This window comes from Anopheles nili, chromosome 2 (assembly GCF_943737925.1).
Source record: "Anopheles nili chromosome 2, idAnoNiliSN_F5_01, whole genome shotgun sequence".
NCBI classification, from domain to species: Eukaryota; Metazoa; Arthropoda; class Insecta; order Diptera; family Culicidae; genus Anopheles; species Anopheles nili.
The window spans coordinates 34,074,709-34,101,050 of NC_071291.1; the positions used below are offsets into that span (position 1 = coordinate 34,074,709).

The 26,342-nt window shown below is 45.3% G+C and overlaps 6 protein-coding genes across 6 annotated transcripts; 2 read left to right on the plus strand and 4 right to left on the minus strand.

Moving 5' to 3' along the window:
- The first annotated feature begins 993 nt into the window (after positions 1–993).
- LOC128731572 (SCY1-like protein 2) lies at positions 994–4,010 on the plus strand. Its single transcript, XM_053824702.1, has 6 exons — positions 994–1,120; positions 1,283–1,888; positions 1,963–2,171; positions 2,236–2,908; positions 3,045–3,468; positions 3,542–4,010. The coding sequence occupies exons 1-6, from the start codon at positions 994–996 to the stop codon at positions 3,909–3,911; spliced, it is 2,409 nt and encodes an 802-aa protein (XP_053680677.1). The 3' UTR covers positions 3,912–4,010.
- A 112-nt stretch (positions 4,011–4,122) lies between these two features.
- On the minus strand, positions 4,123–6,401 carry LOC128730794 (protein phosphatase PTC7 homolog). Its single transcript, XM_053823873.1, has 5 exons — positions 6,105–6,401; positions 5,806–5,985; positions 5,247–5,560; positions 4,559–4,697; positions 4,123–4,484 (listed from the first exon to the last, which is right to left on the minus strand). Exons 1-5 carry the CDS (start codon positions 6,316–6,318, stop codon positions 4,435–4,437), a joined length of 897 nt encoding a protein of 298 aa, XP_053679848.1. The 5' UTR covers positions 6,319–6,401; the 3' UTR covers positions 4,123–4,434.
- Positions 6,402–7,279: 878 nt separating this feature from the next.
- On the plus strand, positions 7,280–9,178 carry LOC128721894 (dynein regulatory complex protein 9-like). The gene is made up of 5 exons (XM_053815699.1): positions 7,280–7,299; positions 7,397–7,464; positions 7,531–7,798; positions 8,225–8,649; positions 8,719–9,178. Exons 1-5 carry the CDS (start codon positions 7,280–7,282, stop codon positions 9,084–9,086), a joined length of 1,149 nt encoding a protein of 382 aa, XP_053671674.1. The 3' UTR covers positions 9,087–9,178.
- A 1,556-nt stretch (positions 9,179–10,734) lies between these two features.
- LOC128721960 (cytochrome P450 4C1-like) lies at positions 10,735–12,454 on the minus strand. Its single transcript, XM_053815771.1, has 3 exons — positions 11,844–12,454; positions 11,644–11,770; positions 10,735–11,558 (listed from the first exon to the last, which is right to left on the minus strand). The coding sequence occupies exons 1-3, from the start codon at positions 12,452–12,454 to the stop codon at positions 10,779–10,781; spliced, it is 1,518 nt and encodes a 505-aa protein (XP_053671746.1). The 3' UTR covers positions 10,735–10,778.
- Positions 12,455–14,154: 1,700 nt separating this feature from the next.
- Positions 14,155–15,655, minus strand: LOC128730353 (uncharacterized). Its single transcript, XM_053823398.1, has 2 exons — positions 15,480–15,655; positions 14,155–15,410 (listed from the first exon to the last, which is right to left on the minus strand). The coding sequence occupies exons 1-2, from the start codon at positions 15,653–15,655 to the stop codon at positions 14,267–14,269; spliced, it is 1,320 nt and encodes a 439-aa protein (XP_053679373.1). The 3' UTR covers positions 14,155–14,266.
- Positions 15,656–21,839: 6,184 nt separating this feature from the next.
- Positions 21,840–25,334, minus strand: LOC128730355 (uncharacterized). The gene is made up of 6 exons (XM_053823399.1): positions 24,751–25,334; positions 23,203–23,324; positions 23,025–23,146; positions 22,614–22,963; positions 22,257–22,477; positions 21,840–22,164 (listed from the first exon to the last, which is right to left on the minus strand). The coding sequence occupies exons 1-6, from the start codon at positions 25,003–25,005 to the stop codon at positions 21,924–21,926; spliced, it is 1,311 nt and encodes a 436-aa protein (XP_053679374.1). The 5' UTR covers positions 25,006–25,334; the 3' UTR covers positions 21,840–21,923.
- Positions 25,335–26,342: the final 1,008 nt, after the last annotated feature.

Consider the following 26,342-nt stretch of genomic DNA (forward strand, 5'->3'; position numbering starts at 1 on the left):
GGCGCATCGATGTTCAACTTCCGCAAAGGCTGATAAAATATCGTAAGAATTGTGTATACTATCAACGTCCAGTATGTTAACATTTTGAAAATATAACGCCGGAAATGGAATTACACCTTCGTAGGACGTCATAATACAGTTAAAGTGAATGTTTTGTTTGATCGAAAGCGTGCGTACTGTATCTGATAAGGCGGCTAAAAGCAAACACTGCTGCAGCTGGAAATGTTTCGTATTTAGGGACGCATTCAAGCAGGACGGTGTAAAGCTACCATAGTCGACAATTATAAGTCCCGATTTAAAGTTCTGCCATCGCTGTAAATCAAGTATCGTATGTATTAACAGGTCGGTTGTATCGACGTAGACGAAAAAAATCCGTTTTAACGTGTCGTCGAAGTGATCGCTGACTTGGACATCCATTTTGTGGTTTTTATTGCGCGTGAAAAATAGCGTCCGCGATAAACGCTGATTACTACGCGAGAATTTCATTGCCACATCAACTAAGATATTATGAAGCGCTTGTACCTTGGCCACCGGGCCGGAAATAAACAGCATGGATTGGCGCGGGATGGGATCCATTTTCGATTGATTTTTACTGATCTCGTCCATTATTGAGGAGCTTTTACATCGGAAAGGGATATATTATTACATTGCATTCATTAGTAATTTTTATACTTATGTTATTATTTGGAAGAACTGCTCACCATTCCTAACTTCTGCGGATTTGCAACAACTCTGTCAAGGCTATTACAGCGACCTCATAACCTCGGAGCAACTGTGTGTGTATGCTTTCGTTGTTTACATGGTATGAAACCGACGTTTATCCGTCAACTAAACTGACGTTTGGGAATGGAGAAAAAAATAGTAAAGTGAAAAGGTTGTCCTCGTTGATTCTCGAAAGAATTGAATCAATTCCAAAGACGAGACTACCTTTTGGTGGGTAATAGTGGTGCAATAACTTTTCCTCTTCATCCACTTGTACATTCCGAGTGTCCCATGGACGCTATAAATAAGATCTATACGTCCGTTTCGCAAACGGTATCCACCCTGTCATCAGTATTCCTGGGGAACCCGCTCACGAAGGAGTACGATATCGCAGAACATATTGGTTCTGCGGGCACGGGTGAGTAGAAAACGTTGACAATGCTGCCGAGCTGCGTGGCAACGGATTAGTTCGGCCAATACCGCTTCGTCACTTCGATTTGGATCCCTCGCTAATCTGTTTGCAAACCTCAAGCAGGTGTGATATGATTCATCATTTTTTGTTGCGCCTTTTTTGTTTTAGAATTCGTATGGAAAATCTACACAGGATGCAAAAGGTCGACGAAAGAAACGGCATCGATATTCGTGTTCGACAAGAAACAGCTAGAGCTTTTTACCAAAGATGAGCGGGAAGAAATCTGCGAAAACATTCGCCGAGGTGTGGTACAGCTGACGAAGATTCGTCACCCGCAGGTGCTAACGGTGCAGCACGCCATGGAGGAAAGCCGAGACACGATCGCATTTGCCACCGAACCCGTGGTGGCAAGTTTGGCCAATCTGCTCGGCAACACAACGAATGTTTCCAACATGGGTCTGTTGTCCGAGTACAAACTGTCGGAGTTTGATTCAAAGTTCGGTGTGTTTGAACTGCTGAAGGGCATACGATTTTTGCACGACGAAGCCCAACTAGTGCACCGAAATATATGCACGGAAAACATTATCGTGAATAAGCAGGGCGTGTGGAAGCTGTTTGGGTTTGGTTTTTGCTGGAGCAAACGAGATCCTGTCGCTCCCGTCGCAAACCATCACTTTAAAAGCCGACTGCTGGGTAGCCCGAACTCCAAGTGGACAGCTCCCGAACTGATTCTCGAGAACACCTGCAACGAGTCTACTGATATTTATTCGTTAGGTAATGTGAAAAGGGATAGATCTGGTATTTACGTACCAACGGGCCGGTAACACAATCTTTGTTCTGCATTTTAGGTATTTTAATTTATACCGTTTATTCTCGCGACAACATTCCTTCTCCCGACGCGTCTTCGAATCTGTACGGCTACAAGCAGTCTGTAACGAAGCTGAGCAATCAAGGACCTTCGAAAATAACATCAATTCCCGAGTCCCTGCAGGGAGAAGTTAAAAGAATGCTTAGCGTGAATCCACAAACTCGCCCGACACTGCAGGCATTACTACAGGTATGCAGGTTTCGTGCATCGTGAACCTAGAATCGCATTATATCGGATTCGGTTTGTTTTTCAGATTTCATATTTCTGTGACAGCTACGTGCAATGTTTAGATAATTTAGAAACGCTGTTTCCTAAGGATAATTTAGAGAAATCAGAATTTTATAAGCGGCTCTCCCAGATAATTGGAGAGTTCCCGCATCGAGTGCGCTTGCACCGGATCCTACCGTCGCTGGTGAAAGAGTTCGTCAACTGTTCAATGATCCCGTTCGTCCTGACGAACATTCTCACCATAACGGCCAGCTGTTCAAGGGCCGAGTACATGCAGCACATTAGTTCGCATCTGCGACCGGTAATGCTGTTGGATGAACCAGTGCAGATTATGCTGATATTCTTCCAAAATCTTGAAGTCCTTCTGAAGGTGTGTCCGTCGGAAGAAATCAGGGCAAGCGTGCTGCCGCTCGTCTACAAAGCGCTCGAATCGAAATCACAACAGATCCAAGAACTCTGTCTCTCGGTCATCCCGTCGGTGGTTGTGCATTTGGATAAGAGTACGATTAAAGGAGGTCTGGTTCCACGCATTAAGACGTTGTGCTCGGGAACGAATTTGGTGTCGGTGCGAGTTAAATGTTTGCTCTGCCTCGGCCAGCTGGCGACGAAGATCGATAAATGGGTTATGATAGATGATATCGTTTCGTACCTTCCGTCCGTGAACTGTCGTGAACCGGCAGTAATTATGGCCATTGTTGGTAGGTAATCAAACAAAAATTGTTTTTCAATTCCATCCCTATCGTTGGAAAATCGCTTTTATTTTTATGTTTCTAATGTCTATAATGAAGAATTCTTGATTTGTGAACAACAAAATGATTAGTATCCATATTACAGGTGTTTACAAAATATCGTTCACAACGGAAGGACTGGGCATTCCAAAGGATGTGCTTGCGTGCAAAGTTCTGCCTCACCTCTTTCCTATGACAATTGCTAACGGGCTTTCGTTGCAGCAATTCAACGCCATCATTATGTTGATAAAAGAATTCACCCGCAAAATCGAGGACGAGCAGGGTGACAAACTGGGCAGCAAAACGACAGTATCATCCAGTGCCAGCAGTAACAGCCTGCAGGACAAACAATCTACCCCACAGCAATCCGAACTGCAGCAGTCGTTCAGTGCGATGGGATTGGGAACAGCGGATCCGTATGGGGATTTCATGCAATCGACAACGAATAGCCAGCCACAACAACGGCAGCCACCAATAGCTGCTCCTGCACAACCGCAGATCCCCCAACTCAAACCACTCCAGCCGCAAACGTGAGTTTATGAGCCAAAAAAATATACACTCGTGGATTCCTGTTCTGTCTAACACGCGCCTGTTCCTTTTTAGCACCCTGAATTGGAATGTACCTCCGGTGGCCACAACTGCAAAAGAAAATAGCAACAAGTATAACCTATTCACACAGCAGCAAAATTCCGCCGTAAAACCATCCTCCATGGTGCAGCAGCCATTGACATTACCACCGCCAGCCATAGCCGTACCGATGATTACCGCCCCGATGGGCTCCAGCATGTGGATGAATAGCAACGGTACGACGACGGGTTCGATGGTGAAACAAGCCACACTTATATCACCGACCAGCAATCCGTACGGGCAACTGCAGCCACTTATTCCTACGCCATCGCAAGCGAAACAAGTACCTACGAGTTCGAGCCCGATGCTCTCTAAAGAGGACATTATGGAGTTTCTACAAAAATAAGACCTATCCTGCACGATACGCTTGTTTTAGCACCACGCTTATTAACTGTGTTGTACGGTCGCTAGCGAATTTAACGCTTTGCGGCCATCTGTTGACGGTTCCATGTGCAATGGGAATAAAAAACCTGTGCCGAATCTTCGCTTGTTTTCTTTCCCAACGTAGACTGTACAGAGCCATAGAGAGAAACGTTCACTGGCCGATCTCGCACATATAATTGTCTAGCACTCCATCATAATCAATGGAACGGAATTAAATTTATTTGATCGTATAGGAATCCCAGTCTAAAAAAAATAATAAACCTAAAAAGCTAGAAAAAATGTACTCCAACAGCCTTTACGTTTCGTAGTTGCAGCGTTCCATTCAGTGGCTGTGACTATTTGATGAGTTGTAATTGCTTTAGCGGTTCTAACTTAAATTGCCTAAGAAATTTGCCTTCGCTACCGGCTGGTATGCTTTCCCCTACCCATTATGTTCAATTTTGCTCGTCAACGTCAACCGCCCACTTGCCACTGCCGCTACGTCGTTAAAGAGCCACGGTCGCTAAAACTACGGTTATATCATCTGGTTTGCCACCTGCACGATTGAGGGAGAGAGAGAGATCGGTTAGCAACAAAAAAACAATCGGGGATGTAATCGCGGATACGTACCCATTGCATTGATGTTGTTTCTTCTAGCATTAAGAGAAAATGGTGATAGAAATTTACTATCGAAAGACAACGATCGTGCCATCAGGGCAATCGAATTTGCACACATTTGCAACTTTACTTGGTCGTTTTCTCCTTCCACCTGCAAAAGAATATGGTATGGTATGAGTATGGTTAGTTATGTTTAGTTTCAAAACTCAGATCTCAAAACTTCTAGGCGTCATATAAGAATAGCGAAAAACGTTTTTGTATTTGGTTACAGGTTTAAAAAAGATTGAAAACATTTGACGAACTCTCAAAGAGCCATTAATGTTCGAATTCCAAACTAGGTAATTGTTGATCGAACGACTAATCACGCTGCAGAAGTTGTCTAATATGTTCTGATCTTTTAGTCTATTTTTTACTGATAGTGGCAAAATCCACATAAAGCTCGGTTCGTTAAGGTGAATAGTAATCGAATCACAATCCACTGTGATACTTTTGTTCACTATCTCGGTGCCATGTCTAGAAACGGGCTGCTAGGCCTGGAGATGGGCATAGGACACATAAAACGGAACTCATAACGCCACTTCGCACAAAGCATGCTGTAAAAACACGGCTCCTACTATGATGTCGGAATCATGTTGCGTAGCAACACAGAGACGCAGGTATCACGTGCACAATAGATTTCACGCAAAGCGCGCTCGCTTACCCGCTGGAGAGTGTCGACTAGCAGCTTGATCGGAACATTATCAAACACACCGTCCGTGGCGACCAGGATGACGTCCCCGTTGCACACCGGGAAGGTGGTCGTGTTTGCAGACTCGGGGCTATCACTCAGCACGTCGGTGTGACCGGGCGGGGGTAACGAGAGCTGGAAGGGTGTGTTGAAATAGTGCTGCTGATCTTCACTGCGATGCACTATTTCGCCCTTTCGCACTATGATGAAGCCACTGTCGCCGATGTTGGCCGTATAAATGCTGCTGTCTTCGCGATTAAACACCACTATGCAAGCGGTACTACTACCTGCAACGGTTTGCAACGGAAGCGCCAGCGCAAAGGGAACGAGGGCATGCGGGACAGATAGAGAGATGGTATTAATCTATGAATTGAGGAGATGCGTAATCATCGTAGCTATAACTACAGTGTTGTGCAAATTGCCACAGTCAAGCAGCCTTTGAACGGAGCGAAAGAGATGGCAAGCACCACGGTGGGCGCTGGTGGGAAAGAGATGGTCACATAGTATGACTGACGACGCACGATTGACGTACCCAGTATGCTTTTCCTGTTTGCCTGCAGTTCTCGAAATCCGGATGCAATCAGGTTCACCGGTTTGATAGGATCGAAGCGGGAAAACTTCACCAACCGTTCGCAATTCCTCATTAGCACCATGGCAAACTCTCCCGGATCAATTCCATAACTGCGCCATCCGCCGACCCCATCAGCAACACCTGTCAGATGGGATTTGTCACGCGACGACCGACGACGACGATGAGGGAACAAAAAAAACACAAGAAAAGAAATACGAAATTTCAAGCCACTTCCTTGCAAATTGGGATCCCGCACTTACCCAATACATCGGCTGATTTGGTGTTGGCGATAAACCAAGCGTCATCGCCCATTTTACCCGGATTGTACTTCGATTGGCCCAGGTTCTTTGGGAAGCCACTGACGACGGAGATGAAGCGTGAGTAGGTTCGGGGTTTGTTTTCCACGCTCGCACTCGCTGCTTGCCAATTTTGGTGTAGTGCCCGCGAAAGCCATCGTGTCGTCCAGGATCGCATTTTAGGATGGTGGAACAATATCACTGAATCATGGACAGCCCGCTAGCAACCGCAGACACACGGACACAGCGAGAAAAATGCACCTCCGATCGTAAACAAAACTTTTTGACTCGCACTCTGATCGATTATTTTGCTTATTCTTTCTTCTCAGCCCTCACGCAAACAGGCCGCAGTTACACGCTGTTTCTCTTTGACAGCTGCAGTAACGCTTCATGGTGTCGAGGTCTCGTGGGCTCGCAAATTTAATTATCGAATGCAATTTATAGAATTCTCTTGGCTAGTTGAATTCAATTTTTCAGAATTATACGATTTTTCACATTGTATTGTGCGTTTACGCAAACAGGTTATATCACGTGCGAGGAAATACTCATCAAAAGTAATGCGCAAATTCGTTGATACTGCGAGTTGAAGCGTTTTAGATCAAACAAAACAATACCCCTCGTTTTGTTTGTGTAGCTCCGATCTAAGGCCGTGATGTCAAAATGACTCGCTTGTGGTTTTGTTAATATATGGTAAAATAGATAAAATACAATCGCAGAAGTTAAAAGAGATGCGCTCAATCGATGGTACAATATGCCATAAAGGCGCCACACAAAATGTGAAGGTGGACGTAACGGGTGAAAAGATGAACGATTTGATCGCAAGTATCAAAACCGTTAAGGAAACTATGAACGACTTGTTAACGGTGCTAGTACAACACGATGCTAGTAAGGCTGTGGATCAAACGGCGGGAAAACACGGTAATAGTAATGGTTTTTCCAATACTTTGGCTATTTTGAATGTTAACTGATTTTTGTTTTTAGAACACGGAGACGACCAAAGCAGCGATGACTCGCAGCATGACGCCGACACATCTGCGAAGCGCATGAAAGCATAGTACTATAAGAGGGGTTTCGAATTTTTACACCACGCATTTTCGTTCCTGCGCATGGATACCCGCAGTCGAGTTTATTTGGTTGCTATGAATCAACCAAGGAATTTGTTAGCCAATCGATGTACAAACGATTCCTACACATATTGTTTAATAAATATTGGATAGTGTTTCTTCTGTTTAGTCACGTGTGACATTCATTGCAAGCCGTTGCAAAAATTTTCAATCGATGGAATCATCAGAGAGCGAAGATGTTAGTGAAACCACAACTAGAGGTAGGCTTTAGAACTGTAAAATTTGTTGATCTGAATCGTTAATAATTTGCAAAACGATTACCATAGCATCGACCGCCGAATCTAGCAGTCAGATAGGACCAAAACCGTTGTTCAATGAAATGGAAAGCGGGATGATAAACATCATAATCGAGGAAGCGACGTACAAGCTGATAGTCATCAATCGAGACGGTGACAAAACGAGTGCCCCCATCGTTAGAAAACCACCCATGCACGTGCGTTTCGATCCTTCCTACAAAAATCAACTGCTGAGTGAAAATTTGGTTGTCGATGTGGCTATGGGGAAAATGATTTTAGTGAAACTCCAGAACGACGTGTAAGTATAACGGAGCACGTGTATAATTACCAACATGAGCACGTGTTGGGAAATTATTTTATGGACTAGACGATTACCTAACGTCGTCGATTCTGACATACTATACGGCTGCATTATCTGGCTTTTTGTGAAACGGGAAAAAAATCCTTAGCATTGCTTCTTGGTTAAATGACCGTTGCTTTAGCACTTGAATAAGAACACCATCTTTACATGACAAGAGAACCAGTGAACCCGAGAACCTGTCCTGAAAACATTTAGATCGATAGATGTCACAGAACTAAATATCCTTTAATTGTTGTAAATGATTCCCTGTGATTATTTTTTAAACTGGAATATCTTTCATAAAAGATTGACAAACATTTTAACAAACGAAGACAATGAAATCTTGCTAATAAATCAAACATAACTATGGTTTTATCTGAATAGATCCAACTTACGAAAACTGCTCTCGGATACGCACACGGAGATGGCTGAATTCGGTACGTTCGAAACGCTGCAAACGTTCATGGATAACGATATCCAAAGCGAACAAGAGGAAGTGATTTTGATACGAGACAGCATTCTGAACGAAAAAAAGCTGAAAGTATTGCAAACGCAACTCGAGGGCGTCAACAGAGAGTGCAAAAATGTCCTGAAGCAGCTCGACGACGAGATCTTCGATTTGGAGACGAAGGCGAAAGATGCTCGAATCGAGAATGAACTGAAAACCAAGCTCGTAGAGCAGTGGGAACGCACGCGGCACGAGCAAGCTCGTATCATCATCCAGGGTAAGGAAAACGAGCTCGTGCAAGCTGCCACACAAACGAAGGCCAACATTGAGCGGGAATTGCGGTTGAAAAGCGAAATTGATGGTAATGCTTGAAAGAGCATAAATTCAATATTTTATTCATCAAACTTTTCTTTCCTTCTGGTCCCGCTAGTGTACATCAACTATTGCATCGATCAGATCAGTGAAAAGATCGCCTTCTGGACTGATAAGTATCAGCGTGAAATAAAAGCGCTGGACGCGCAGATAGCCGAGCACAAGGACAGGATCGTAAACTTGAAGGTGCAGTTTGAGGAAATGACCATCCTGTTTAAGCACCGTGAAAAGGATCTGAAAATCTGCGCGGAATTCATGAAGGAGCGAGAGCAGCAGCTTGCACTGGCGAACAAGCAGATGCGTTCCGCGATCAAGATTCAAGCCTGGTGGAGGGGTACGATGGTTCGCAAAGGGTTGGGACAGTTTAAGCGTAAGAAAAAACAGAAACCACCGAAAGCCCCCAAAAAAGGTAAAAAGGGGAAGTAAGGCTAAGGTGCGTTATACGATCGCCATAGTACGGTTCCGAGTTCAGATCGAGTTTGTGCACTATTTACTTTAAGTAGTTGATGCTGAACATTTCAAATAAATTGCACTTTCAATGGATTTTCGTAAATGGAATTGGTAAAGAGAGCTTTTTTCCAACGATTTAGCAAAAGCGCCGAAAGCATATCTTACGAAGTTCTATGAGATGTTGATGCGTTTTCTGGTAATTTCAATAGCTTCATTCAATATCATTCTCTTTGAATGCTCCACGAGTGTTTCTCCTGTTCTTCCAAGTGGTCAAAAGTATTGCAAAGAATCCCCTTTGTTCAATGTTTTGGGATAGGCAATTATTTTGGTACTTTCGGTAGAGCCCATGTGCCTCATCGAGTGTACTATTAGTAATAGATTGCGGTGCTTACCAGTGGTTACCAGTTTGCTTCATTCTATAATTCGTTACTGAAGCTGCTATTACACGAGAGCACGAGCATGCACACGAGATTCAAGAATCTTTTTGCGTTTGTAAGTGACTGTGTGTAGGTTTTAAATGCACTTGCATGATATGCATCAAAATGTGAAAATATTCATGGGAATTTAACATCGCACGTAATTCCCAACGGGCGTTTTCAACTGCGATGAAAGTTTATACGTGTTTAACATCATTTCAAAGAGAGTTTTTTTCTCCTGTTCCTCGATCGGCTTTGGGCTTGCTTACGATTGCGTCTAGAAATACCGCGCGATTGTTTTAAACGAATCAATCAACCGATGTTATCGTGCGAGAGACGTTGGATGGTAGCGAAACATACCTTTTATCGTGATGTCTGAGCAATTAATTAAAGCCCAGCCCAGCCAACGCGCGAGCGTCATACAATACTACTGAATATGGAAAGCATATACGCCTGCTGCAATTTATTGTTCGATTTTATGAAGCACACACAACACAAAACAAATAAAACGGCACATGGAGAAGCGCTTAAAAGGGAAATTTTGAATTACCCCCATGCTAACAGACCGTAGATATCCACCGCGACCGAGGCGGAGCGGGATTTATTGATAAACCGGCTCCTTTCATCGATCGATCGAGCGTGTGATTAGGGTTGCGTGTCAAAGTGCATAGCGTGCATACCCGAAGGGACCATGTGGAATCGGAATTGTGTACGTTACAAAATGCGTGCGGCAGCGTGGATTTGAAGCACGTTTCGAACACGATGCCATCAATGCCGTTAGTGGGGGGGTTTTAACATCATAAACCTGTGGGTTGTACTGTTGAGCACTCGGTGCTGTCATGTGAGACACACGCGGTTCGATGCTGCCGGTTCGCGCATGCCAAAGGGTAATTAACACCTTTCTGAAGTTGAGTGCGGAAGTATTCTCACGCTGTAACAGACCCTATTGCGGTGGGGTCGATTGCAGGATTGCAGTAGCTTGTACTGGTTGAATTAATTACGTCTAATGAGGCACATGTGCTATCGTGCGGGCTGATCTGTTTTAGCTTATCTGTTCTTTTTTTAGCTTGAACTCCAGAATCTAAATTCCCACTCGGATCTAACCTGTGTGATATAACCGATCGTGGCCAGTGTTGCAACATAGATGCAACGGCTCGGTTGTAATACGCGATGAACAATATAGCCGCACGGTTACTAAAGTGGCACACGAGGATAAGCTCTTTTTTTATTTGTAAAACTATAACAACATTTTTCAACGGACATCACTGCGCCCTTCCAAACGGATAAGGTGCTTCGTGTTCAGCTTCATCACCAACGACAGGGAGAGCTGAATGTCGCTTAACTTAATATCGGTCGCTATGCGGTACTGGCGGATCACGTGGCAGAGCAGTATCTTCATCGAGATCCATCCGTATTTCATTCCGATACAGTTCCGAGGTCCTTGACTGAAGGGAATGAACGCGTACGGGTGTCGTTGGGCGCATCGTTCCGGCAGGAAGTTGTCCGGGTTGAACGTCTCAGCGTCCGGTCCCCAGATCGCTTTGTCACGGTGCATCTTCAGGAACGGGATCAACACGATAGCACCCTCGGGGATGGTGTAGTCCTTGGCCTGGACTTCCTTCGTTGGAACTCGGGCGATCAGGCCCGTGATTGGCAGTAACCGCAGCGTTTCCTTCATGAACATTTCCATGTAGGTGAGCTTCGAGAGATCTTCGTAGGTAACGTCGCCAGTAGGCACAACCTCCATGACTTCCTGGTAAACCTTCTCTTGCATCTCGGGGTACATGCCCAACGTGAGCAGCGTGTTCGCGAGTGTTTGTGCCGAGGTGTCGTTGCCACCGAACATCAGCGTGTCGATGTGCTGCTGAAAGCCGTCCTCATCGATACCGTTTGCTGGATCGCGGGAAATCTCCTCCAGCCGTTCGATGAAGTTTTTCGCCCTCGGGAACTCCTGCTTATCCTCTGGCTCCGAGTCTTGTGGATCGGCTTTGCTTTTACCTTGCGCTAAGATCGATTGGCGCATGTTTATTATCTGAAACAAAAGATAAGGAAACAAAAGACAATCATGTCAGTCAAATCGTCGAGCTGCGTTAATGTTTTTGCAAACGATAACACACCCTCTGTGACATTTGCTTGAAGATTTTCATGCGAAGCTTTTCCTCTTTGAACGCCGCCGTTAACTGGTAAATGAATTCGGGATGCAACCAGGCCTTGTAGATACGCTCAAAGTTGCTCGTAAACATCCTGCAAATGGTGAGGCGTAAGCAAGGATGAGATAGAAAAAAAGATCACGAAAACCCCCACAGGTGCCACGTACTGTATGGCACTGCTGGTGTATTCCTCGAGCACTTCCTGCTTTTCCACGCTCAGATCAGCACCCAGCGTCGTCGACGATATGGTTATCAGTGTGTACCGTGTCAGGAGGCTATGCACATCGAAACACTCACTAGACACCTTAGCCCTCAGCTCACGGCCAAACTGTTCCGCTTTTGCGTTGAGCGTTGGCACAAAACTTTTCAGCACTGTTGGCGCGAAGGACGTGTTGAGTAGTTTGCGGTGTCTCCGCCAGATGTCCGCCGGTGCCCCGAACAGTCCCTTGCCGAGCCGGAAGAAGTCATACATGAACGGCTTCTGGACGCAGTCCTGCGAGCTGAGAATGTCCTGCACCATTTCTGGTCGATCGATCACGATCAGCAGGAATGGACCAAGCCAGGCGCGCATTGGCGATGGCAGGTGGTGCATCAGTTGCATTAGATGTGACACCAGCTCCAGTGGATCCTTCCCGATCGTGAGCAGGATACTGCCGATCAGGGGATAATCGAACGGGCCCGGCATCCGTTCGGCTAGCTCGTAGAGCCTTTTCCGCGATCGCCTAAAGCTGATGTAGTACACCAGGGCAAACACACCCACGAACACGAGCACTATCATTTTTGCGATCACTTGCGCTAGGCGTCGTTTGAAGATCACTCGATTTCACGTGAAGCTCTGACACCGCTGCACGCCGGAAGCTATGCCTGGGAACTGGAAATTGCGCCACCGTGCAGGCTCGTTTTTATACTCAGTACGAGTGGGTGGCGATGAGAATCCCTCCCCCCGTCGGTAGTGGGAGCTTCAATTGGGATTGCAGGGGATTGCTTCTGATTCTGAGCTGCGAGCGATCATCAACAAAGATCAACGCCCATCGAAGGCGTGTACTCGTGGAGGTCCCGTGATCATTGATCTCCTCGTGAGGTTGACCGATAACTCTGATACTGCCAATTATACATTCGCAAAAAACACTAGAGAGCGAGCAGAAAAAAAGGAAATAAAAAACGTTGATATAATTACAAATGCAAGTCTCGGTACTTATCAGCTATAATCAAAGAAACTAGCTTCTGAAACATTGTCACGAATGCGTAATTCCAGAACAATAAGCGGGTCAGGTAACTGAATTTAAAAAATTGATTTTTTTTTCAAAGAGCAAAGCTGATAGACCGTTTATGAACGGAGTGAGAGTGTGTTAATAATTTTTTTTAAACAGAAGATTTTAGAATTATTTTAATATTTTTTACTTTTATACCAGTGCACTAACATCGTATGGAAGGTTTCCATTGAACGGAGAAAGTATTTACAATTTACGAGTATTTCCTAATGGCTTTGGGACTATTTCGGGTGAACAGATGCTATCCTGAATCATCTCAGGGCGATCGATCATGATCAACAGATAGGGCTCGAGCCACGCATGCATGGGTAAAGGAAACCTATTCATCAGATGCGCCACAAACTCCGTTGGACCCTTGGCCAGAGCTACCAGGACACTACCAACCAGAGGATAGTCGAACGGTCCTGGAATTCGATCCGCTAGCTCGTACAGGCAGACTCGCGATCGTCTAAAGCGGAGATAGTATGCCAGACTGCCGATACATACTAGAACGAGCATAATCATGGTTCGCAAACGAATGAAAAAAAACTGTTTTTGGGTGTTTAGTTTGCAATAATGCTTGAATAAGTTCGTCACACTAAGGATGATATTTTTCACGCAGTTCGCTTTTATATTTTGATTTGTCTTCAAACAAGCAGCTTTCAATGGTATCAAAACAAAAACTAGTTTCGCTACTGTTAAAATGGAAACTATATAAGGAAAAAATAGAGTTTTCGATACGATTCGCACTGTCTTTACTGACAAATATTCTTCTGCAACGGTCGAGGTATTGGCGACGTAATTCACATGTTTTAGCTCAGCAATAGCGAGCTTTTAAATCTCACCATAATCGTATTTCTGCAATATTAATACTTGCTGTCGTATTCATGATACAGGGTTTATTGTTATGTAGCGTAAAAATCAGTTGTAATACGTTTCCATTCAAATGTAATTCAATACGTTTACTTGCCCGTTGGGCTGTTTATGCAAATATCGATACAGTTAGTACCGTAGAAGTTTTATGGTTTATCCATTTCGTTTTGAAAGTGATTGAGCTTCGTTACAGGTTAGATATAAATTTCTGTGCTGATAGGCTTCGTAATATAAATTTCGAAGTAACACAAAAATCTGTCATTCTACAAACTATATTTTTTTATAAAACATGATAACAATATGTGAACCAATTATACTATAATACCAAAACGGAGCAAAACATCAAAATCGGGTTATGTAATGCGGTCGCAACATCCATATTTTCGAAGTATGAATCTTCTAACGATCGACCACGATCGGTGAAAAACAATGCTCTAGAACGCCGATGTATGCTCGTCAGTATGTTTTTACATCATATCCATATAACCCATGCGACTAGCGTGTCTCATGACGGCCGTAATTCTACGATTCGCTCGATCTCCACCATTTTTCAGAGCGCACCGACGAAATCCCTCGCAGTGTATGTCCTGCTCGAAGTAGCTATTAATTTCGGCGCATTCCTCCTCACTGCTCATCATCTGCGGAAGAAAATTGAGAGCCACCATGGCACCGTACAACGCGAACCGTGCAAAATGCGCCCGGAAGTTGGCCTCTCGGTAGGGCTCCAGCCGAGGATCCGTCTCGCGACAATGCAATACCTCACAGAGCGTCCTTATCAGCTGCGTGTGGTAGCACACCAACAACTCATTCCAAAAGCGCTCCTGCAACTCCGGCGCCATGTTCATGTACATGAAGAACGACAAATCAAGCGCGGGTGAGCCAAACCGATTCTCCTGGAAGTCGATCATCAACACCTCGACGGGCTGCTCGTTCTCGTAGCGGAATAGCACGTTGTTGCGGTTGTAGTCCCCGTGAAGGATCACCGAGAAGATGGGATCACGCTCGAGGAACTTTTGCATCAGTTGCGATTGGTTCGGACCGTATTTGGTGCGCAAAGTGTGAATGTTCCGCTTGAACTGCTCACTGTCCAGCTCGTGCGGGGTTGCATCAACGTAGGCAAACAAACGTTCGGCAGCGAGGCGAAAGATAACGTCGTAGCTTTCGAAAAAGATCCTCCCATCCTGAATGAAGTTTAGCGGGATTATCTTTGCGACGAGGCTGTCCAGTGTTTCGGTGTTTAGCATTCGCAGTGCGTACGAACACGCGTGGTATTGAGCGATGACCTTCGCCATCAGTATTAGGTGTGGTTCGTCCAGATCAATCCTCGGTCCGTTACGAAAGCCTTTCGGTGCGACGTTTTCCATCACGAGAAACGTCTCGAAACATTGGCTGTATCCTGGGAAGGAACCCATCGCGCTAAGGTACACTTTGGGGCACCATTGCGTTGCCTTTAGGGATGTGCCAGCTTCCGCAAGTAAACGATCGTACAGCGGCAGCACGTTGGCGTAGATGTTGATCTCGTTCGGGAACAGCACGTACCCGAGGTTCTGCTTCCGAAACAGATCCTCTCCTTTCATCACCTTCACGAGCAGTGTAATTGTGGATTGTTCCCTGTGTGTGGAAGGTGTTATTATTGGGAGATGAGTCATGATCGACTGTTGCGGTAAGCCATTTACTTACCCGTTCGACTTCACTCGGACAATCAATTTGAGCTCATGAATCGCTGACATGAAGCCATCTAGCTGCTTCGGTGTGCGGAAATCACAACTAACGATTTCCATCCCTTGGAAGCACTCATTGTCGTCCAAAATTTGTCTTACTATTTCCGTTTTGATGAAGTTTTCTCGCGCCTCCATCGTAACAGCTGTCAAAGTGCATACTGGCGGTGAATGGTAGTGTGCATTTTTCATGCATTCAACTAAGCGACCCACTTGAGTGCGTATACCAAGTGTGTCAAACTCGCTACAAAGAATAGTATGAGAAAGTGTTGCTTAAACAATAGGAAAAACTTTGGATGAAAATGCGGAAGAAACTAACTTCAATTATGATTTTGCAGCATTCAAACATTCTAGTTTTCTGTTGAAGAATTTCTCTTAAAGTATGCTTAGATCTCCAATAAATTTATCTAAAAATTCATACCAGAGGTTATTCATTAAATACATGTTGAAAGTTTTCGCTTTTCTCAGCTTTAAATACGTGGAATAGAAATTAAAAATCAAACGAATGGTAATTTGCGACTACCCGCGCTGTTTCTTTAGTCGCTTGTTTGTCACCTTTGGTGCTGATAGCTCGATGCGTAAGTATACCAACATAACTGCAGCTATCAGCATAGCATCGCATGTGTTTACGTACTACACATTCTTAGCGGGCGTAAAAGCGACGAGTTGCCACGGCAGTTCACAATTCAATGTTGATTTCTCCCCCCGCGAATGGGCTGCCTTTTCGTGAAATGCATTCAAATTGCATTCAAAACCACACAATTTTAAGCCTCGGTGAAACGGTTGGGTATGGATAAGAACACCATGACTACGCTGAATCAGGTTTTACTGGTTTGCTGGCATAAAACAGCAATATAAAATGAAATGCTTCACTTCCACTGTTCATTAAAGAAGCATGCATTCAGTACTTGTTAGATAGCTTTTCGTTTTCAATTTCACTTTGAAAATACGAGCTAAAATAGGTCAAATTTGTTGCATTGATTCAGTTCTCCAAGCCGATAACACATCGGCAGTAATGCCATACACGTGGCACTTCACATTTAATTTGTGTTTCCTCTGATCACACTGACCATGCACGGAACACGTGTATTTACATTTGAAATTGATTGGACGATATCGAGCCCGCCCGGTATTGCTTTGCACGTTTCTCCTGGACGAGGAGGCGGTTTCATCAAATCAGTTTGGTTGAATAAATTCTACCGTTCTAATGAACGGGCGAGAGAATGAGATAAATAAAAAATAAATAAAACTGATAGCGTTCGGCCAGATGGTTCATCTAAAAGTGCATCTAAAAAGCTCCAGCACAAGATCAAGCACCCTCCCAGCTTAAGGGTGGTGATCACAGCCACACACCAAAGAGCAACGAGAAAGTTTTGCCTGCGAGTAAAAAAGTGATTAATCTGCGAGCTAGCACAATGGACTGCAGGAAACTCGGTGCAGGATGGCCTCGAAGAGGGTTCCGGAGTGAAATGGCTTTCCGGAAGCTGGGATTCTTTGGCCCACGCCTCAGATGCGACTTTATGCATGTGCAATCGGGTGTTCGCTCTCAGGCCGGGGCCTGAAATGCATATTTAAAGTGCCAACAAATTGAAGCTAAATTGTTTTCCATTCGTTTCACACGTTGCTGGAAGCGCATTTGCACGGCGGTGTGGCTGATGATTGGCTATCGGAAGAACTTTTCCGGTTTCTCTGGCTGACAAGCATCGATAGCAGGGCTGTGGCTGTTTTAAAGATAAAAGACAAATATTGGAGTGCTCTCAGGCACTGTGTTTCCCGGCGCACACTTGCCCAATGGAGCATTAAATAAAGCAGAGTGTTTGCTTCGTCTGCCGGGGTTTTACGGTTGCAGAGTGCAAGCGCAATTAACCAACCCGGCATGCGATGAACATCCATTGACGGAATGCATATAGTGTTGCTTTTCATTTGTCTGGAAAATATTTTTCATCGAAATCATTCGATGGCCAGAATTTGTCGGAAACGTATCCAATTTGTACTATCATGTTCAACGCTTTTTAGCAAGTCGGATAGGTGTGTTGCACACGCAACACGCTGTTTGCAATTGTAGCACTAAGCGTTACAAATTTGTGACGAAAACCTCTTACAGGATTATTAGTTATCGAACGTTCGTGTGCTAACATGCCCAAGCAATTGTTGAATTATTGTTACACCGCTCCTGCGTAAAAAGTTGATTGTTGTATGAACCGTTTAACAGCAGCTCGCATTGAAATTCGTGTTCGCAATTAATCGTCCCTGAGGCGTTGTTTAACGTATCGAAACAAGTGTGGCTAACCAATCGGTTTCCCCGTACTTTTTTTCTGCATCTCTTGTGGAAACCCCGTTGAAGGAAATATGATGGAAAATTAGTTTCCTATCTTACAGGTGCTGGTTTCAACGAATATCCTCTCGAGCCTGAGCGCCACACCGAGAGCGTTTTAAGTAGCTTGACTTCAATGAGGAAGCTTTTTTTTTTGGAAGGAAGTCTCTTTGACCACCCACGCCGCTCCTCACCCTTCGAAAGGTCGGCCGGGTGTGAATGGCCCTCGAGATACAATAATTGACGGTTCGCTAGTACCGTCGGGAAACGCGGACTAGAACGCGTCAGGTGCCAGAACCGACGAGCAGTTGGAGCAGCGACGTGCCAGGATAATGAAGCCGCCTTATTAAGTGTCCTGCCCCGTGGTCCGAGGAGCGCTTTGCTTGTGTCTCCTTTTCGGTGTGGGGGGTTTTCTTTCCGTGTTCCTTGCGCCCTTCCCGAGGAAGGCACTTCGCACGAGTTCGCGTACCATTTTTCGGAACAACTTTTCCCCGGTAAAAGCGGGAAAAGCGTTACTCGCGCACGTTACCGTACGGACCCGCTAGAGATAATGGTCCTTTTCCACCGAGCGACAATGGGTGTTCATTACGGTACGGCTTGCTTCCGCCGGACTGTGGCCACCCGGTGGAAGAAAACCACCCAAACACCCACTGGCTCCCAAAAATGAGCCCGTGAGCGCAAACGAACCGGCGACGACGGTGATGATGATGACGATGGAACTAGTGACCGAAGTGAACGTATTTCAAGTATTCGCTAGCGGGTAGGAGAACGCTTTTGGGGCACAGGGCGGGAGATCAAAAATTAGCGTTGCAAAGTTAGTCCCCAAAATTGCGAGTACGTGTAAGAAATTCCCGAGAGCCACGTGCACGAGAAAAAAAAAGAAACCCCGGGCGGAATGTTTCGCCAATCAAGCTACACCAGCGGGCAGATATTGTTTCCACTTCTCGACCGACGCGAGGCACGACAGCGGACAGAAGATTGGGAAATGAATTGCGTCAGCTTCCTCGGACCTCATTATCGTAAACCAAACCGCCAATGTTGCAGCATCCATCCATCCTGCGGGGGGATCGCCAATCGCGATTGTTAGGCAAATTCGAGCGAAAATGCCACCAATGCCATTGCGTGTTTTCCACGGAACTAGAGCCCATGTTTGTTGGTTTTATGTTACCGATGTTTGCCTTATTTGAGCCATGATTTGGTGTAATGAGACTTACATTTTTTTTCTCTCCCCGGTGAAAGAAAACCGTCACGTTTGCGTGGCGGTTGGGGAATCGATTTTATAATGAAAATGTCCGCTCGATACCGAAGGCAGGTGGCGTGATAGTTGTTTTGATGCTTGCATTCTGGGGAATCGAGCAAACGTTTCCACGGAACATGGAAAGCTTGCAGAGGAGAGAAAATGGGGAACCCAAATGGGGAATCGTTTCCAGAAACCCGGGGCTTAATTACTTCGATTGAGGTATACGGTTGAGCATGAAACATACCTGCATCGTATCGGTTCGTGTGAATCATGTTATCGGTGGCAAATCGGAGGCACCGGATGTAAAGGAAGTGTATTTAGTCGTGCGGGTAGATGCATTAAATAACATTATAGTGAGCAGTAAAGTAGAAAGCGCTCAGGACTCATGATATTTGAATGGATTGTTAGGTAATATTTATTCTTTTGAATCCTCTCTGAGTCCTGAATCCTTCTGAATATCCGCTTCTCAATCGGATAACTGTCATGCCTTTTATTGTCAATTTTATTTCTGTAATTAAATAAACATTAAAAGCCCACAATTTTATAGTTCAATATCAGCTTCATAGCTGTTCGTTTGTGGAACCATCTGAGCAGAATGTGTACAGCAGGTGCCTTATTCGCATCCCTCAGGACTTTATCCATTTAGCTTTAAATCAGGCAAACTACAAGAGTCACACTAACCTCGCTGAACGACGGAAAACCACCATTGCCACCGGTAAATGTTTCCATCTGGGTCGATTCGAGGTACGCATCACGGAAAGCCGGCGCTCAACGCACGATCGCGGTTTTGCACTTGCCACTTGACAAATGTAAATCATTTATATACATCCCCAACCCTCTTAATTGGTAGCAGATGCAGGCTAGCTTGCAAAACCCTCGCGAAAGGATCGCATCATACAGTTTGGTACGTCCATTTTTCGCGCCAACACAAAGGGGCACTCATAAGCCATTAATGGCAGTTGGCAGGTTTTGCAGCCCCGCTTGGAGCCATTCCACCTAAACGATTTTCTCGGCACCTCGAGTGGAAAATTGTTCAACCACCGCGGCTCGGCTCTCGACGCGCTCCATACGCAAATAAACATATTAATTGTGTGCTTTGCGCGCAACCAACAAAAGTGCCATAATTTAATTCAAGCCCCCTTCTTCCTTTAAAGAAAATAAATTAATTTATGTCTACCCGGTGGCGCTGACGATTGCACCCGCATCCGAGTGCGAGTGCCTTTTCCGCGAGGTGCAAAATGGACGGAAAGCACGGAAAACGGTCACCCCGTTGGCAAATTGCAGCACTATCGGAGATCCCGGTGTGTCATCAATTCTTAGCACGCGGCTTAACGCGAAAGCAGCTCCCAAAACGGACCGGCACACGATGACCATTGTGCCGTGCCTTGGCCAAGCGGCCATTTGCCGATGAACGAGCGCGATAAGAAGGCTGGCAGGCTGGCTGGATTCCGGAGAAACCGTTGGTTGGTGTGGTTGTGATAATTTATCACCCCAAAGCCACCCCACGACGACGATCCAGGTGCGAGATGGCTTATGATGCTTGCGAGAAATGCAACGCCACGGAGCGAGTCCTGTTTTGGGTTCCAACCTCCCACCAAAGAAGCAGAGTTTAACGCGTGGCTGATCGTGGCTTTCGACGGACGGACGAGCGGGTTGGAGTAAATTGAATGGCCGGCCGGTGGCAAGATTAGCGTCCACCCCGATCGATGTCCTTGAGGCGAGCGTACGTTTCGAATGCGATGGTGCTAATTGGCCGTACGATTGCGATGAGCTTTTGAGGCTTCTGCAGCTGCCAGGTGTGGGTTTGGTTCGTGATGTGGGCTTTAAGCTTTTGCGCCGTTTGGTGAAAGGGCTTTATTAAGATGCAGCTATCAGCGGGATCTGTCAGCGGAAGTAGATTACCCTGAAGGAACCGAAAACAATCGGAGTTGGTTTGTTAATTTCGCTGGAAAGCAAACAGGCTTGTACAGAGTTTTGAAATCAACAACAAACATGCGCTTTATTCGACTACGTCTAGATTGCACGTCTCTCTCAATTTACGGAGAAAACGAACAAAGAAAAGAAAGGGTAAACAAGGAATCAGCAATTTCAAACGCATCCAGAACTGATTGAATATTATACGCCACCTAGAGCTTATGAATTCTTGAGGATACTATATAGGTTTTCTCCTAATTATAAATGCCATTTGGCGTTACGTATTTTACATCATTACATCGAGCTCCGATACAGAATAGTACACCTGCGGAGCGACAAATAATATAGTATATTTCCTCTTAAACCTTAACAACAAACTCACAATTGCTCTGCTGGATTATACTCGTCGCTTTAGCACACTCTCTGCTCCTAAAGCGACTGTGGCGCCGCTCTTCAAAAGCACCATTCTGCGTATGCGTTTGCTTGTTGTTGCGAGAATCTTGAAGATAACCTAGAATTGCCCTTCACAGAGACAGAGGGTTTCTAGGTTTATTTTGAGCTGCAACATTCCCAGAAGGCACAAAGGTTGGCGGTAGAAGAAGCACGCTTTTCCTACCAGCGGAGAAATGTTTCTTTCCAGTAAAATCAGCAGCAGAAGAAAAACACGGTAAGGCTCGTGCTGGAATGGACAAATCGAGACGGGGGCTTGGGGCGATTTCCAACTAGCACCGGGCGTTCGTTTACAACAAAAAAAAACCTACACAACATTAAAAACTTCAAATATAAGTGTGCGCTTCTCAACGGCGTAGGGAAATGCATTTTTACAACGTGTTTACAGAGGCGCAAATGGCGCCTGAAGAGGGTCGACTCCGGAAAACATCACGTCCGAACCGGTGCTTGATCCTGCCCATTGCCTGACCATTGCCTGGCCACGTGGCTCACACCGGTGATAACCCGTAGCGCTCGTGAAGCCGGTACATCTCGTACACCATAGCCGCCAGCTCGCGATTGAGTGGTTCGCCACCGCGTTGCCACGCGTCCAGCGTGGCTTCTTCCTCGGTGAACCCGTTCTCCATGAAGGATATCTCCATCGGTTCGTGCAGTATCATCAGGAACGAGGACGCCACGTTGAACCCGTACGAGTAGTACTCGGCCAGCTCGCGGTGAAACGACTCGTAGCTGTTGTTCGGGGAGAGCAAATGCGTGAAGGTGAGTGAGAGTTTTTGGAAGGTTGCTAGGTTCGACGGGCTTCAACGCCGGCCATCACGCACCTGAAATACGCCGGAAGTTCACCGGGATCGGTTAGACCGAGGGTGCGAGCCGCCGTTTCGACCAGCTCCCGGTGGTAGGTTTGGAAAATGGCCTCAAAATGGTGCTCCCGTTCGGCGTACCCGGTCGAGTTGGCCAGAAAGACGGTGTAATCGATCATCGGTGATGCGTAGCGTAGGGTTTGGAAGTCAAACATCATCACTTGAGTGGGCCGGTTCGGTTCCTGGAAAGTGTGGAGCGAGGCGTAAGAGAAAAAAAAAGAAGAAAAAAAAGCCCCGAACGCCCACAATGCGATGAAATGGCCCAGAGTGTCCAGATGGCCACGAGGCGAACTTGCAGCGGACACATCGTTTGTTTACCTTCGCGTTCTCATACCGGAACGCCATGTTATTGCGCAGGTAATCGCCATGGCAAATGACGGCTAGCGGTTCGGTTGGGCGCACCTTGCGTTTCGCGTGCTCCCACGAGTCCTCGAAGAGATGGGCGAGCTTTTCCAGATACTCGGCCGGTACGAGATCCTTGAAGCGGCTCTCCCGGAGGCTTTTAATCGCGCGCTTCGGTGCAACGGTCATGACCGTTTTCCACGTCATGTCCGTGAGCTCGACCGCGAACCGGGACTCCTTGAACTTTGCGACGATACCATCGAACTGGTCGCGGTGCCCGAGCTTCATGCCGTAGCATTCACCGTGGAATCGACCGAGTTCCTTCACTGTGTGAGTGAAAAAAGCTGAAAACCTGGAGACAAACAATCGGGGCGGCCATCCACGTACCTGCCAGCATGGTGTAGTCGAGAGGCAGGTTGACGACCATCGGTGCCATTTTCCAGCCCGTGGTGGAAAAATCGCTCAGCACCATTACCGCTTCCATGGGCTGCCGTTCGCAGTAGTAAAACCTGGAGTTGGAGTTGTGACATTATGTGCTTTTAGATGGGCGAATCGGAATACTCACTTTGGATACAGCTCGGCTGCTCCGAGCGCGGGAATGATTTCCGTGTAAGCAATCATCTCGTTCTCGAACAGTGTCTCGAACTGGCAACTTTCGTACATTTCGGCGTTGCAGTCGGGCGTTATCTAAAGGAGGATGGAAGGGCAGCAAAGAATTAATCACTTCCACAAATCCATCTCGACCGGCTTATTCTGTGCACATTTTCGCTGGATTTCTCATGGGACAATTTTTTACGCCATGTCGATTTTTTTTACCGGGAATGCGGTGTCTGTACATTGGATAAGGAAGACGGAAAAAGTGCTTTTTCCATGAACCCGATTTTACAGGTCGAAATCGTTGTTAATTGAGCAAGGGTGGGACACGGACTAATCATGATTAACGTAGTTTGCGTACTGCCTTTTGAAATCAACAGCCAACAAATCTGGTTTTTTTCTCATATGATTGCGATGAACGGTGAGCGATTTTTAAACAAGCCATTCAATTTAAAGGAAACTTGGTGTTAATATTGTTTTAAATCTCTTTAATTGATAATTCACTTTTTGCATAGAAACTTGTAGGCTGTATCCACCATGGCATAGTACAATTGATATTCATAATAGACAATTACAATTACAATTGATATTCATTCTAGCATTCACTTAATAGTACAACATACTAAAACCACCTGCAATAAATACAGAGATAAATGTACCAAAAGTCCGTTAGAAATTGTACGCGCGTTACTTTTATCCCCTTAATACTTTTTTCTAAAGGTTTAAGAGACTTTTTTTGAAGCTTATTTTAGTTAAGTTAGTTAGGTTTAGATAAATTAAATAACAAAATCCTCTCCTGGGTTTTTTACAATATTTCCGGAGGTACATTATTCCAAACTAGAGACTTCACCACAATAATTCATCATAGTACGAAACATGTCATTCCTATTGTGTTAAGATTAAGATATTAAGTAAACCACAATCAATGTAATTTTCACATTTATATGAGCAAATCAATTTTTAAATACACATACTACTACTTCTACTACTACTGTAGGCTGTAAAGAATTGGTAAATTACTTGTGTAATACATTGAGGCAAAATAAAAAGCAAAACCGTTCGTGCAGACGCATGAGAAGCTTGAGCGTTGTTTACATTTTTGCAAGCAAACAATTCTGTAAGCATTGTATGCACAATATATTGCCATTACAAAGCATAATATATTGCCTTGTGGATACACACTCATGACAATCTCATGCCATATGTATCTGCTTTCCACGTGCGTTATTTTATCACTCGTTAAACATAGCGGCGAATTGCATACCAAAAGCGAATACAAGCGCCAAACGCTTTCAAGTGGTCCGAATACATCGCGCATAGGACAATTACTCAAAGTTCGCCAGCTCTACGTCACGAGATGCAATCTACCACCATCATCACGGAGTCCGTTTTACGAGAGAAGAATAAAATGCCTCGTCATCATCGTGTTTGCTCATCTACGCTAATTAAGCTGTGCGCACCCTCTCCACATAACGATCTGCGCAAAACTGGACGAACACGTTCACGAAAGGACGCTTACCTTCACGATCAGATGAAGCGTTTCCGTTCTCGGTTCAGCATTTGGTTCCTGTTTTTGTTCAAGCACAACGGTCACAACGAGCGGTATTGTCAGCATGAACCCATTCGTGATCAGCGGCTTGACGTGGACGGATTTCAGTTCGGTCGCGGAACTTCCTTCCGGGAGGCGATCCGTGAAGGAAAGCTCACCCCGTGTCACCATGCCCGGTACCAGCACATCCCGCACGTACGCCTCCTTGCGGCTGGTATCGTTCATATCTGCCTGCAAACTGCCAGTTGCAATGCACGCGCGTGCCACTGCTGATAGCAACAGCCCTTTTTTGCTAACACACAAAAGCCGCACTGTCTTCACCGGGGCAGGGCAAACAACAAATTGGCGCTATCACAGGGTTATCTCGTTTTTCTTTATCTGACCACGCGGACGGTGCCGAAACCGGAGCTACAAATCAAAATACACGCAATTTAAGCGATCGCGTGACGTTTGCGCATTGGCTTAGGCGTGCACGCATTCGGTGCGTATGGGAAAGAAGAGGATGGAGCGAGCTTGCGAAGCTGCGGTTACGCACGCGTGTGGCCGTACGGTGGCGTTCGATAAGGAAGCGCGTGCGCGTTCAACGACCGGTTTGGACTGAGTGGGCTGCGATATGGTAGTGATTGTTACGATGCTAGCGCTTCTCGCATCTGATCGCACGGTGGCGGGATTAGTGGTCATTTTTTTGCGCCGGGCTAACGATGGAAATTTTGTTGGAATACATTTTGAAATTTAAAGTCCGTAAAAAAATCGTTCCAGTGGAAAACTGCCTGCTGCTTCTGTTAAGGGGAAAATTCGTTTAAATTAACGGTTGAATAGCGGTTTCAATGCACAAAATTGACTAAAATATTGATCCAACAATTGTAAATAAGCATAATTGTTATGCATATTATTTATGACAAAAATGTAACGAAAAATAGGAGAGATTACAATTGAGAAATAGCAGAAAAGATAAAGATAATTTATAACAGTTATTAAACTGATTGATCGTTAGTAGATGCACGATTTTTAAAATGTATTGCATTGCTATGAAAATTTGAAAAGGATATTTTAAACACCTTTTTTGACGATTCTCACGAACTTAATCACACATTATGATAAAAATATTGCGTAGGTTTTATAACGTATTATGTTGGTTGTCTAATTTAACTATTTTCTAACGATTCAACAAAAGTGTTTTGATTCAATATTTTACCAAAAAAATCATTCCTTTTCTACATTCAAATAGTATTATTTAAAAAATTAACCTACTGCTTGACACTCATTTTTCGAATGACAATGTCCAAAAGCTAGCCTATAGTGTGTTTAGATCTAGTTGCCTATGCCCCGGGGGATGCTGTGTCATCTTTCTAAGCGCTTAGACGGTGCGGAAACGACACCATACTCCCGTTCACTGTGTTGTGTGGCTCGTCAAACGATCGGCACTTTCAATTGACTTTGACATTGAACCGGCTCCTACACGCCCACTAGCCGCACCGTACGAAACGGTGCTAAGCTACAGATGCGAACGGACGCGACTTGGTAGTGGTTTGCCGCGTCAGGCACTGGTTGAGTGAATGCGT

Coding starts and splice junctions, on each gene's coding strand:
- LOC128731572 (XM_053824702.1), top strand. CDS start 994: ATGGACGCTATAAATAAGATCTATACGTCCGTTTCGCAAACGGTATCC. Junction 1,121..1,282: donor TATTGGTTCTGCGGGCACGG/GTGAGTAGAAAA, acceptor TTTTTGTTTTAG/AATTCGTATGGAAAATCTAC. Junction 2,909..3,044: donor AGTAATTATGGCCATTGTTG/GTAGGTAATCAA, acceptor TCCATATTACAG/GTGTTTACAAAATATCGTTC.
- LOC128730794 (XM_053823873.1), bottom strand. CDS start 6,318: ATGCGATCCTGGACGACACGATGGCTTTCGCGGGCACTACACCAAAAT. Junction 5,986..6,104: donor CAAATCAGCCGATGTATTGG/GTAAGTGCGGGA, acceptor CCCATCTGACAG/GTGTTGCTGATGGGGTCGGC. Junction 4,485..4,558: donor AAACAACATCAATGCAATGG/GTACGTATCCGC, acceptor TCAATCGTGCAG/GTGGCAAACCAGATGATATA.
- LOC128721894 (XM_053815699.1), top strand. CDS start 7,280: ATGAATCAACCAAGGAATTT. Junction 7,465..7,530: donor TAGTGAAACCACAACTAGAG/GTAGGCTTTAGA, acceptor CGATTACCATAG/CATCGACCGCCGAATCTAGC. Junction 7,799..8,224: donor GTGAAACTCCAGAACGACGT/GTAAGTATAACG, acceptor TTATCTGAATAG/ATCCAACTTACGAAAACTGC.
- LOC128721960 (XM_053815771.1), bottom strand. CDS start 12,454: ATGATAGTGCTCGTGTTCGTGGGTGTGTTTGCCCTGGTGTACTACATC. Junction 11,771..11,843: donor TACACCAGCAGTGCCATACA/GTACGTGGCACC, acceptor CACCATTTGCAG/GATGTTTACGAGCAACTTTG. Junction 11,559..11,643: donor TCAAGCAAATGTCACAGAGG/GTGTGTTATCGT, acceptor CTTTTGTTTCAG/ATAATAAACATGCGCCAATC.
- LOC128730353 (XM_053823398.1), bottom strand. CDS start 15,655: ATGGAGGCGCGAGAAAACTTCATCAAAACGGAAATAGTAAGACAAATT. Junction 15,411..15,479: donor GTCCGAGTGAAGTCGAACGG/GTAAGTAAATGG, acceptor TTCCACACACAG/GGAACAATCCACAATTACAC.
- LOC128730355 (XM_053823399.1), bottom strand. CDS start 25,005: ATGAACGATACCAGCCGCAAGGAGGCGTACGTGCGGGATGTGCTGGTA. Junction 23,147..23,202: donor GCAGCCGAGCTGTATCCAAA/GTGAGTATTCCG, acceptor CTCCAACTCCAG/GTTTTACTACTGCGAACGGC. Junction 22,478..22,613: donor TCCGGTATGAGAACGCGAAG/GTAAACAAACGA, acceptor CACACTTTCCAG/GAACCGAACCGGCCCACTCA.